The 13,681-nt window shown below is 45.1% G+C and overlaps 1 protein-coding gene across 1 annotated transcript; it reads left to right on the top strand.

The window, feature by feature from the left end:
• The first annotated feature begins 3,471 nt into the window (after positions 1-3,471).
• On the top strand, positions 3,472-9,479 carry LOC117855912 (uncharacterized). The gene is made up of 5 exons (XM_034738312.2): positions 3,472-4,609; positions 5,328-5,946; positions 6,889-8,293; positions 8,374-8,469; positions 8,611-9,479. Exons 1-5 carry the CDS (start codon positions 3,739-3,741, stop codon positions 9,418-9,420), a joined length of 3,801 nt encoding a protein of 1,266 aa, XP_034594203.1. The 5' UTR covers positions 3,472-3,738; the 3' UTR covers positions 9,421-9,479.
• The last annotated feature ends 4,202 nt before the right edge of the window (positions 9,480-13,681 follow it).

The following is a 13,681-nucleotide window of genomic DNA, read 5'->3' as shown; positions in this document are numbered from 1 at the left end:
GGCGGGGCTGTAGCTGCCATGAGCCCGGCGCGCGTCCGCCTCACCCCGTGCCGCGCCAGCGACCGCGCGGCCGTGCGGGGGCACGATTTTTTTGGAGGCCCGGTGCACCAGCTCGGACGTGCGCCGGAGCTGTCCGTTTCCGCCGTCTGGGCAGTGAGGTGCAGCGGTGAGGTCGAACGGTCCACCGGGCTGTGTCTACTGTCTGCTTCCCAGCTACTGCCGCACTGTGCAGTTGAGCGTAGCAATCGAGTATTTCCACCTTGACTAGAATGATTATGCGTACGGTTGTATCTTTTTGCCTGTTATTACTGGGAGAAAAACAAACCAACAATTTGGCAGGTGGTAGAAGGATCTAACAACATCTTCTTACTGTATTTTTGTCCTGTTATACTTATGAGTATTATAGCACGAATGTTCAAAATAACGGATTATTGCGGTGCGATATTGCACTTTATTGTGCTATTACCGCTACGAGCCCCTGTAGCTCGTAGAAGCATGCTAAATGATGTAGCGAGCAAATTTATTAGCAGCAGTGCTAATTAAATGTTAGACCGAATTGCGCTGGAGAGCTAAAAGGGGTGATGAAGGCTTGCTTCATGCAATTGGTAAGGCAAGCCTGAGGAAGGCATGATAGATTGGAGCTCTTCGCATTTGGAACAATACAAGAGGTATATATACTTCTTCACCTTTAATTCATGGTGACCTTATGCAGGGACATGGGATAGGGGTGACGAGTTTTCTATATACCAATCTGAACAACGGCTCTACCTTGGAGCATGCAGTCAATAAGAGAAGAATAGAGGATGGGGATCTCGAAGTAGGGTCGCGTGAGATAGAGGGGCTACGGCTGGTGTGTAGGCTTGTATGTGTACAATTACTTGTGGCTAGAACATGGTTTTAGCTAATGGTCATTCTAAATTTGATTGTGATGACTTATTTTTCCTTTTCAGATAAATCCACTAAATGGATTATTAGCTTCCGCTATAGCCCAATATATATCGCTGCTTAGAGCTTTTAGAAATGGATGCCCCTAAATGGTATGGTCCACTATTTAAGCAAAATTAAGTGTAAGTACCTTCAGTGTTGATGAAGGAGGAATTTGATAATGCTATTGTTGTAGGGTTTGTTTGGTATAGCTTCAACTCCGAGATCTATGTTAGTTGAACTATAGTTTGTAGTTGTGGATTAAATTAAAATGTTATAGGTATTAGGATTTAATCTAAATATATAAATAATTTATCTATATGCTTTTGACGTACCTCTAGTTCTAGACAAGATTTATTTGAGCTAGATTTGCCAAACGGTATCTTAGTAACTAATAAATACTTTGCTACTCCATGCTATTTAATGAATCAAGTATGTTTGTTAAAAATGTCAAGCTATGTTTACAATTTTTAGGGAAAAACTCTAAATGGTCTAATTAAATTTATTTTCTCAGGCAATACGGTTTACAACCTTTGAGTTCTCAAATAGATATGTGCACATGGATGTTTCATGTTTTTCTTTTTGCGAAGAGCGCACTGATGTTTCAAGATATTGTAAATTAACATGTTCCCTTTAATTCATATTTTGTTCTATGAAAATGCCAAATATAGTCATTGTAAATATGTTATCTATTCCCTTGATGCTCAGTCCATCAATAGTGCATTTCAAGCGTTTTGCATGCATGTGTCTTTTTTGTTGTAGTGTAGCTATGTATATTTAAGCAATTTATTGGGTGTCACGAGAAGTGCTACTGTAGGAGCTGTACTTGTTAATTTGGGTAAGCACTATTTTTTAACCAAATCCTATATTCAATATCATGAAATTTTTCATTCGGTATATATTTTATGAACATCATAGCTCATGAAAGTGAATAATAACGTGTTAGGATAACTAAAATGCAAGCAACACCACCTAAGCTGAAGTATAATTTGACAGATGCAATGCCTTGTCAAGCTTTCTTTTACTCCATGTTGATATGAGTTTCTTGGACAAATTTAGTTCATATACTATAAACATATTTTTGGTAAATACATTCAGGTTGCAAAAATGATGACACAACGGCTAGTAAACTCATGAGAAAACTCTTTACTAGTCAGAAACAAAAATCAGCTTAGGTATAATATAAGTCATCCCAATGCACTATTGGATTCATACGAAGCATTGTGAAAATAAGTATTGCTATATTATAGGGATCTAACAATACTTTTGAACCACTTCGTATATATAAATGATATTTGGCTATGGCAAATTTTTTCTTGAATTGTAAACTCATTAGCATATGGGTGCTCGCATTTTCGGATTCATTTTAGGAACTAAAAACGCAACTCTTTCAATAATAGATGAGATGTCAATCAACATTGGTGTGTCTAAGGTGGCTTCTTCAATCTCAAGATCTCACCAATCATCTATGGTGTTCATAGAGATAAAGTGTGCACGCAAGCATATATAAAGATGAGTGCAACCATGTATGTGGGCATAATATGTCTCGGAAAGAAAACAAACTCTTCATATTTGGATGCAAAGTAATATACTGCATTTCACCTGGCATTCAATGTTAAACTGAACGCCTATCTTCACCATTAGTTATTTAAGTGCATCTTTATCTCAAGTACTAAATGTGACACAGTAGTGTAACTTTATTATTTGAACATGCTACGACCCTAATAGAAAGCACTCAAATGAAAACTACAACATAGACCGGTATGGAACCAATGAACCGAAATAGACTCCATATTAGCACGAGGCTCAAAATGTAATATAAGCATTTAATCTCTCTTCTCATCTTCTATTACATATTTGACTTTTTTATATGTGGAATTATAATTGATATGTGCGTATCCGTATGTAGAAGTTGAACCCTATTTCGAAAATGTTGTAGTAAAATCATCAGACCTTTAACCTAAATTATAGAGCGCAACAATGGTAAGATCTCTAATTTGATTCATGGAGTGCAATAAATGGTGAACCGAGAGACCTACCTTTTTCTCCATGCAAATACGATGCGTCGAAAATGAGAACACAAACTAAACCGTGGCCTAAGCGAATGCGGCGCCGAAGTTTTAAGACCTTTTGTCCACTAACATTTTTAAAAAGATAATGCAAATATGACACGCCGAAAGTGCGATTACAAATCAAATCCTGGCTTGAGCGAGTGAGGTGTCAAAGTTTTGCAACTTTTGTCCGTAATTTTTTCAAAATAAAGGTTATGTAATATGACACACCGAAAGTGCAGATGCAAGAGCAGACTAAGCAAATGCGGCGCAAGTTTTAGCGTGCGTGCAACAAAAAAAACACCCGAAACCGTGCAAAGCACAGCCCAAGGACCCCCGCGCGACGCGCCTCGACTCCCGTCTCTCGTGTCCAATCCTGCCGCGGCGCCCCTTCGGCTGCGCTGCACACCGCATCGCACCGCACAGCAACCACCAGCCCGGGCCAAATCTCAAACAAACCCCGTCCCCCAAATCCAAAGCCGGAAAAACAACCAACCTTTTCTCCTCCCAATTTCCTCCACCCACGAACTCGTCGTCTCCCATCCCCCGCCGCCGCCTCTACCCCCTCCCTCCTTCCCTCCGTTCTCCCACCCCACCAAAACCCTAGCCGCCGTGCTCCAGCGCCCTGCCCCTCCCTCTCCCCCCACCGCCACGGCCGCCTAGATCCCTCCGGATCCCGCGCGCGCCCTAGGGCTCCAGGGCCCCGCGTCGCAAGCGCCCGCATCTGACTCGGTGGTGGTGCTCGCTCTAGGGTTGGCCCGCCATGCCGCGGAGCTCGCGCCACAGGTCGCACCGGTCCCACAGGAGGGGAGGCTCCGCGGACCGGTCGGAGTCCGAGGGCGAGGAGTCGGCTCCGGCCGTCGGCGCGCGGGAGGAGGCCGCGGCGGCGGCTAGGGTTTCTCGAGATCCTGAGCCCGAGAGGCGCCGCTCGTCCTCGGGCAAGGAGGCCGTGAGATCGGGGAACGGGTACGCGGAGCACGGGAAGAAGAGGAAGGAGAGGGTTGAGGAGGCCGTGGTGGATGTGGTTAGCGACCGGTGGAACAGCGGCGTCTGCGACGATCACCTGGTCGACAAGAGGTCCAAGAGCGAGACTTTTGGGCATGCTGATACGGAGAAACTGCCCGACAAGTCCAGGGGATCAGGGGACGAGTCCAAGAGGTCAAGCAGACGGGCAGTGGTTGTGGATGACAGGGCTGAGGAGGTTGTGTCGAAGAGTGACTCTGGGAAGCGGCGGTCGGAGAAGGAGAAGGATTTGGGGAGGAGGGAGAGTACCGGGCACTACAAGGATGACAGATATAGGGATAGAGAAAGGGATAGGGAAAGGGAGAAAGAATGGGAGCGGCAGAAGGAGCGGGACAGGGAAAAGAGCAGGGACAGAGAGCGCGAGAAGGAAAGAGAGCGAGAGAAGGAGAGGGAGAGAGAGAGGGAGCGGGAGCGGGAGAAAGATAGGGATCGAGAGCGGGACAGGGAGAGGGAGAGGGAACGGGAGAGGCAGAAGGAGCGGGAGAGAGACAGGAAAGACTATGATTCCAAGCATGAGAGATATGAGGATGGGGGTAGCAGGAAGACTGGCTCGAAGACAAGTAGGGCAGAAGAGGAGGCCTACTCCTACAGGAGAGACACAGAGATCAATGGTACAGTAATCCTTTTTCTAAATGTTATCTACAATGCTGATAACATTCCTACTGTATGTGTGCCATTATGTTCCATGTTCCTGCTTATATGGTTTTGTCATAGGGATATACTAGCTTGCTTAATATTTTCTTATGCAGATTGTATCTAGACATGCTTTGCTTGATGCTATCATTATTTTCATAGTTGCTAGACCTTACTACCTTTTACTAGCCTTGGCGAAAGTGAATGTGATCTGTGGAGTTAACAGTTCTCCTACATTTGTATTCTTTTCTGCCAGAATGGAACAGTGTTGTATCCATTTGCCTTTGGTACATTGATGCCATCTCACCTGTAGTTGAGAAGATTGTTTTGCAATTGATCAATCATGTAAATTATAGTAGACTTTTCACTGGGTTTTTTTTTGGTGTTGGAGAACTGATATTTTATTTCCCAGAGAACTGATAGTATTGTTAACATTGCTGTGATGAACTCTGTTTTTGCTCATTATGTATGGCTTACAGTTTGATATCTTGTCGTATAACTGTCTTAAATTATCTTAGTGTATCAGTGTAGTCACTGGATATTATAAGAGCTTTTTATCGGGTGCTGAATGTTGTTTACTTATTTACATGTTTTTCCTGACTGCTATTCTTTGAGTTTCCTTTATATATGGTGTTGTGCTAGTTTTTCTTTTCTTTTGTTGTGTGTTGTTTCCTAAACTAGTTCTTTTGGAAGCAGAAATTTCTGCAAAAGAGAAGTACAATAATCCTGAGATGCAACCTGACAAACACAGCCGAAGGAAAGATGATTCTGAAGATACAGATAAGTGGCCTGCTGATAATAGAGACAGTGATGACAGAAAGACTCTGTCCAGATATGAACATGGTAAATCTAGGAGTTCTAAGGAACAAAGGTTTGATGATGACAAGTATAAGGAAAAGTATAAGGATGATTATGGAAGGGATAAAAGACAACAAGATGACAAGTTTCTTGATGAGCGCGTGACCCGTGGTCATGAAAGTGACAGGGCTGATTATAAGAGTGCTAAAGATGGGCACAGAAGCTCTGAGAGCCATTACAGAAAGGAAGCAGTTCAAGATGGTGATCATTATGAGGATTATAGCAATAGGTATAAGGAAAGTAGGGGGAAAAAACGACCTGAGGAAAATGATGACCAATATGATTCAAAGCCTCCAAGCACATGTGATCAACGTGTAAATTTGGAAAAATCTTCGGGCAGTGGGCGTTTGGATTCTCTGATTGAGAGAGCAAGACCTGATCGTAGTTCTAGTCCAAGTAAAATCCATTCAAGAAGTTCACCTAGCCCAAGTTCTTATCACGACAAAGATCAAAGCCGGTAACTTTTTTACGTATTATACATCTGAAAATACTGCATTCATTTCCTACAAAGCTGCAGCATTGTATCTTTATCTTGTCATAGTGCCGTGGTATTGTATGTGCTATTCAGTGTTAACCATGAGAATATTTGTTTCATGCTTTCTAAGTACATGTATTAGGTGCATGGTTTGTGTGCTAAATTGTTGCAGCATTTCTATTATAAGCTAGCTGGGCATCTTTGTCGCAGAAAAAGCTTGATAGAAATTATTATTATTTCGACTTGAATTTTTTTTATTAGCTGGCAGTTTTTGAGGTGAATAACTTCTATCATTGTGGGGTAATGAATTAAATGTCTGAGGAGCCCCATGAAAACATCTTTCATGAATTGGCATTTATTAGGTATATTTGCTGACTAAAGTTAACTATTTTGGTGTAAAATTGTGTGAAGAGTATCCATCATGATCTGGAATAATCTGTAGGTTGGAAAGTTCCTTCTTGAGGTTTAGGGTTACAGTTTATTTATCAAATATAGTTTGGCTGGTGGCTCCTTGTGGTTCGTTTTGTTTCTAGCCCTCAAAAGTTTGTATCATGCTAGTGCTGTTTGTAATAGACCAGTTGGTTGGGAAGTTCTTGTGTCCGTCTAAAATAGTTTGGCCCATTGCTAGATTGATTTTGTTTCTAGGTCACATAGAAAAAAACATATCAGTGGGTGTAGCTTAGAATGTTTATCATACCTACCCTGATACACCTGCCTTGTTTATGCTGATACAGAAGTAGTTGACCAAGGAAGGCGTTTATAAGTTCTTGAACTTCATGATATCTGATTTAGATATTGGTTATTGGCAAATATTACAATTTCTTTCAACCAGTTAACAGATTTTGACATTGTTAAGTTATCTGCAGTTCTCCTGAGTGCTTTGTTTCTTCTAACACCTGAAATGGTTCATTGATTGATGTCCAGGCATGGATCTAAGGCGATGGATCATGGAAAGAGAGAAATGCCATATGATGAGAGAAATAGTCGACCGAGAACATCTTCCGGGAGAGAAAGGACACCTGCTTCTAGGCTTCGTGACAGGGACGCAGAAAATTGGTCTTCTGAAAGGCTCAAACAGAAGGATGATCACCAGCCTCGTGATGTACCATTGGAAATTTCTGCATCATCACAGTATGATCGCACACCTAGGAAAGACAAGCATACTTCACCAAAACAATTTTCTGAAAAATCTCCATCTTCAGGCGACCAAAGGTTTTCAGGTAGGCTTAGTGGTGGGCGTAGTCTTGATAGTAAAGGAGAAAGAAACAGCCTTACAAAATACAGAGATCGAGATGGCGACCTGTCCCAAGAACGATCACATCATCAAGATAGAACACCAGCTAAAGTTCCGTTCAGAGAGCCAACACCTTCTGGTTCATCCATGAGTAGAGGTGGTCATTTTTCAGGAACTTCACCAAATCATCCTCTGCCACCTTCCAGGCACAGAAATGACGACTCCTTCTTGGGTTCGCATGATGATGACCGTAGGCCTCAAAGTGGAGATCGAAGGTTCCATGGTCATCAAAAGAGGAATGATATGAATTCTGTACGTGGACATGGACATGCCTGGAACAATCCGCCAAACTGGCCTTCTCCAGTTTCAAATGGTTTTGTTCCCATTCAACATGGTGCTCCTGGATTTCACCCACCTGTTCATCAATTTCCGGGGCCACCTATGTTTAACCTTAGGCCTCAAATGAAGTTGAACCAACCTGGAGTTTCATATCCCATGCATGACGGTGTTGACAGGTTTTCAACTCACATGCGCCCATTTGGGTGGCCTAATCCTCTGGATGAATCATGCCCACCTCACATGCAAGTTTGGAATGGAGGCAGTGGTGTGTTTCCCAGCGAACCATATCTGTACAGTAGGCAAGAGTGGGATCAGAACAGACCTCATGCTGGCAGCAGAGGATGGGAGCTGACTGGTGATACATCTAAGGGACTAAATGAAGTGCCTGATGCTGAACTTCCAGTTGCTAAGAAGGAGCCTGACTCCGCAGCAACCGCTATTTCTGATTCTTCTAGTGGACAACACAATCTTCAACCTCTGGTCGAGCAAAAGGAAATTGAACACTTGACTTCTGAACACTTTGAAGCAAAGGATGATTCTAAAAGTGCTTTGAAAAGTTTGGAAGCTCCTCGAGGAGCACAACTTGTGACTTCTATGTTGTCAAAGAATGGCACAGTCTTTTGTAAAAGCTATCTATCCAGAATTAGTGTGTCACATGATCTAGTTGAGTCTGAGTTGTACAAAAGGTGCATATCCTTGCTGGGAGACTTGGGTGTAGCAAAAGCCCCTATTGTGGTTAGGAATGAACTTAGTCAGGTATTCACATTCGTTGAAATTAGTGTCTGTTTCCTCATCCAGTTTTGCTGTTCTTATGGTTGTTACTATGTCTTATGCAGCGGGATGATGGAAACATTAGAAAGATAACTGAAAACTATGGAAGCCCAAATCCTTTCAGTTCACTTTACCTCAAGAGTAACAGTGCTATCTTTCAGGCAAGTTCTTGCTTTTTTTTTTGCTCTCCCAATTTTCTCTAGAACTTCCTATTTGAAAGTTGAAATCTGTTTACCAGCTCTTATGAATTTAGCTATCAACTTATATGGGAATGTTAATTTCTCTTTTTTCCACAACAACAGAGAGCTTTGGCCCTTCACAAGAACCAGACTGGAAAGGGTTTAGTTCCTACCTTTGCATCTGTAAAAATGGAAGAGAAGATGGACGCACCAGAAGGTAGTCAAGATACAGAAATGCTTGATTGTACTTCAAAGGAATCAATGGTGAGCAGCCCTGCTCTGCAACATCACACTGATGTCATGGAGGAACGGTCACCATCAAAACAGGAACTTGGTGATAGGATAGGGGTGGCAACTGCAGCAGCTACAGAATCTGGTGGTGTGGAGGCACCTCCAGCAATCACACAACCTGATGAAGAGATGGAGGTCGTGGCACCACCAGCAATAACATCGCCTGGCAAGGATATGGAGGATGTGATACCTTCAGAAAACGAAGTACCAGCTGATGGCCTGGAGGATGGTGAACCTCAAGCAACCCTAGAACATGCTGGTGACTTGCTGGAAGTTATATCTGCTGATGGCCTGGAGGATGTTGCACAACCTTCAGCTGATGGAGAATCAGGTGATAACATGGAGATTATGCCCCCTGCTATGACAGATCCTAGCCTAGGCAAGGAGGAGGTTGCTCCTGTTGCTGCTAGCCCCCCTGGCAGTCAAGAGAGACCCTTCATCATGCATGCAGATGCTGAGACAGGTATGGAGGATCAGATTGGTAAAGTTATTGATGATAATCCTGGGGATGGTGAGGTGAGCTCTATCCTTGCCACAAAGCTTGATGTCGCTGCAAGCGATGATCAGGATTCTGAAGCTTTGTTGGTGGAAAGTAGGGTAAATTTAAGTCGGATACCTAATTCCCCAGAAAGTACACATTGAACTCCTTTTTATTCCATTTTAATTCCTTTTTTGTCTGAGGGACTTGTGCCCTCAGCCTAGCTTTTTGAGCTGCGTTATTTTCTTTACATCTGGGCATCTTCTCTTTCTAGTGTAACATTCGCAGTGAGCTAGGTGCCTAGCTTATGGGAACTTGCACGTGCCTGTGGGATGCAGGACCTGCTGCATGGCATGCCTCAAGCAGCCCGTGCCCATCCAGCAGCGTTTCTTGTTATCTGCTTGCTTGTATGCCCCATTGGCATGAATCTCTCTGCAGCTTTTGCTAAGCGTCCCCTATAGCTCGGCCACTCATTGCATGATGCTTTTTTCTGGGATGGTATATTTAGCTTGGCCAACTAGTGTTTTGTCTATCTGCAGCAAATTAGGTGCCTCATTATCCCCTTAGAAGATTAGAAGATGAACGGCAGCCTATTTGAAAATTGTGCTAAATATATGGGTTTAAATTTTGGTTTGATTTGTTTCTGCATCCTGGCATTGGCCCTTTCCTGGGTTGTCGTGGTCCTTCTGTTGGCTTAACTCATGTCTTGCATCCTGGGAACATTGTGGCTCAAGTTAAAGTTTGATAAGATATTTTCATGTTCTGGCTTGCAAGCATTTTAATGATATTGATATCACTAAGATTTAACTGAACGTAGCTAAATTTGATAGAAAGTATGAATTTTTAGTCATTTCCTGATTCTCAAATCTTACTAAAGAATAATATGTATAAACTTCAACTTTCGGAATATTATGGCAACTAATAAGGTTAGAGAATAATAACCATTGGTAATGTTTGATTTGAGGCCCAAAAAAAATCTGTGCGATGAAAAGAGTAGATTCATTGTTGAATGCAAGTACAAGATTGGTGCTAGCCTTCTGATCGTTGAGTGAAATAAAAGAAATATTGTGCTGAAGTAAATCGGGATGGTTGTTGAATTCGAAAGGGGTATATGGTCGTGAGTAGTGATTCCAAATTTGCCAATATGGGACGGTTTTGGAATTTGAAAGGGGTATGTGATCCCAAATTTGCCAACATGGGTTGTAGCCGGATCACACGTGAGGGAAGTGTAGGTTGCTCTAACCTACTCAAACCTAAGCACCTAGCGTTGGTTGGGCGGTGGCTGTTTGTTGAGGCTTATATAACGTTGTATTTCGTTCGTACCGTAGAGCATATTCGTATCTAACCAGTATATCCTTCCTTCCGTTCTCATAGAGAGATCTTGTCCTAAAACATTACTCCCTCCGTTAAGATTATAGGGCAGAAAGACAAATGTGACGCCGGTGGAGCTCCTTGAGGTAAGGAAGTTGCGACACACCCTCCACCAGAAAACACGAATTTTTTGTGGTATTTCCATTGCCCAGGCATTGCGCCACCATGCTGCTTGTTCATGTGATGAGGACGCTCTTGCGTGTTCTTCCAGGCTCTTGCCATCTTAAACATTCTTCAGAAGCTAGATGCTAGCTTCGCTTACCTACCTGCTTTCAAACCTGTGCTACGCCGCCGACGAAGGTCAGTGCAGTGTGTGTATCAGTCCTTGTTCTCTTACCTCCAAACTCCCAACTTTAACACTATGCAAAAAGAAGATTCTCCATCACATCAAACTTGCGGTACATGCATGGAGTACTAAATGTAGACGAAATAAAAAACTATTTGCACAGTTTTGTTGTACTTTGCGAGACGAATCTTTTGAGCCTAATTAGTCAATATTTGGACAATAATTCACAAATACAAACGAAACGCTACAGTGTTGCTACAGTAATTTGGCACCTCTCAAATTCACGAAGTAAACAAAGGCTCAGTCAGTTTCGGACTCTGGAGAATTTCACTATTTCAGTTATCCACCACACCAGACCACACCACACGGTACCATAAAAGAACGGAAGATCAAGAGGACGGCCCGCGCGCTGTCAACTGTCAGCTAGCCAAGGCAGACGACGCGACGCGGCCTGTGCAATCCGCCGATCGACCACGAGCGCGGCACGCGGCAGGCTCGAGCTAGCGCCTGCGGGTCACGAGGCAACTGTGCGGTCTCGGAAAAAGCCGCCCCGCGCCGGTCGCGGAGTGCCCGCGCGTCGCCACGACGCCCTCGCCGGTCGCCTTGCCCCTCGGCGGCCGAAGGCCTGCGCGAGCGTGACCGGGCGCGCACGGGCCCGTGCCGTGTCATTTTTACAGAACTTGCGCTTGGGAATCGGCTGCTGCGTCGCCTGGGAATACGGCAAGAGAGCGGCAGCGCCCGCTGCCTCGGCACGGCACGGAGCCGTGAACCCATACGTGCCATGAATCCAGTCAAATCTTGTCTCATAAACCTGTTCCTTTCCCGTATACAGTACATGGATTGGGGCCTTGGGGTGGGGAGTTACTAATTTTCCTGCCAATTCCTCCGATGCGCGTGGATTCTTGGACTGGTGTGTAATGAGATGAGATCCTACAACATTGCTGCGCTGCTTGGTCCAAAGGCGCAGCCATTCAGACCCCGATGTTAATTCACTACCGCAGCAAACGCCAAAGTCGAGGGATCGATCAACCTAGTACAAGCAAACTTGCCCACCAAGCAGAGTGCCGTCTCAAGTTCCTTTGGAGCCGCCTCTCAAGTGTTCTTGTTGACATGAATGCACGAAAGAAAAACGCAGAGGTGTCTTCACAATTACGAGGAATACTGGAGGTAGGGATTCTCGACCCGATGGATTATTCTGATATCAGCGAGAAATTTGAGGCGTTGACTTAGATGTGATGTTAGTAATAATTTAGTTAATAGAAAAAAGAATTTTTTTACAGTCTCGTGCCAACCTATTATCTTCTTAGGTCTCAACAAGATGTGGCTAAATTTGGTCGCAATAACGGAGGGATGGAGTAATCATAGAACGAGAGTTAAGGGAAATAGAGTTCCTGACCTCCTCTACGCCTTCCTTGGCGACTCGGTTGCCGTGCACCTTCCTCCTGCTCCTAGTGGCCACCGAGCGGCGGCCTGTGCGCTGCATCCTTCCACCATTCATTTCCCTTACTTTTTCCCCCTCCTCCCTTCACCCTACCTAACTTTGGTCGTGCTCTGGTCGCTCTTCAAGGACGGTTGGGGGGGGGGTTGACCTGCTTGCCGCCGGTGCCTCCCACCCTGCCGCTGTGGGTTGCTTACTTTGCTGTGATGGTTGTCACTCATTGTCCATGCCTCCAGTTGTCTTCTTTGCTGATAGGGATGGGAGGACGGGTCTTCGTCCTCCCCTTGGTGCTTCGGGTCACCGCCACCCCATGGCAGCTGCCGCTGCCCAATTGTCGTCGTCGAGTGTTGCTGGGAGGAGGGTGGGCTTCGGCTCCACTCCTCTCCCCCCGTTCGTCTTTTGGTCGTCGTGGTCGCCCCTGGTCGTCTTTGGGTCGTCGTGATGGCATTCGCTGGCCTGCGGATGTTTCCCATCATCGTCGTCATGGATTGCTTGTTGCCATCCCATCGATTTGGCTCTCATCCAGGCCTTGGTGGTTTGCTACATGGAGTTGGTTTCGGGGGCCTTAGCGAAAGCTTTGCCTGGTATCCGCCGGTGCCAACAACGGTTGCGTTCTTTAACGTAGCTCACCTCGCTAGGAACGTTGTTGCGGCCACCAAATCCATTTGGTTTTGCTAGGTGAAGACTTGGTTTGCTCCTTCGTGGATAGATGGACGATGGTGGTGGGAGCGTCGCTTCCTCCTTGGAGGCATGGTTTTGCAGGATATTTTCGCTTTACATCCGTTGGCTCCGGATTGTTAGGCAATCGGTGATGTGCGTGTGTTTATGATGTCCTTATCTCCTGCAGGTTTCAGTCGTTTTAGGTCGTGTTTAGTGTGGTGGTGGTGCTGTGACTTTCTTTTTCTGTTATTGTGTTTCTGTTCCTGATCAAAAGGTGGTAGTTCCTATAATTATGCACTTTGGTCCTGAAATTGTATCGTTGTAACTCTCTCCTTAATAAAAATCCTACTATGCACGTCTTAAGAACGGAGGGACGGAGTTATGGACGCGTCGGGCACGAGCGAGCTCCTGCTAGGTCGCTATTGGGCAACACCGCAGCAGGAGCCAGGAGGCAACCGCACGGTCAAAAGAGTCTCCCTGCGCCCCGGCCTGCCGGCCTGTGCGCCCGTGACCCACCAGTTCGCCTCGCCCCGCTGGGCCGAGGAAACTCTGCGAGGGGCGGATCGTGCGGGTGCCGCCGTGCCGGCCTCGTATCAAGCCGAGCCCGGCGACCCGGCCGTGCCGTCTCCCACAACGTGCGCCTGGGAAATGGGAATCTGCCGCCGCCTCT

Source organism: Setaria viridis, chromosome 5 (assembly GCF_005286985.2).
Source record: "Setaria viridis chromosome 5, Setaria_viridis_v4.0, whole genome shotgun sequence".
Lineage (NCBI taxonomy): Eukaryota > Viridiplantae > Streptophyta > Magnoliopsida > Poales > Poaceae > Setaria > Setaria viridis.
Note: the sequence above shows the minus strand (reverse complement) of the source record. Positions and strands in the feature narration are given on the sequence as shown.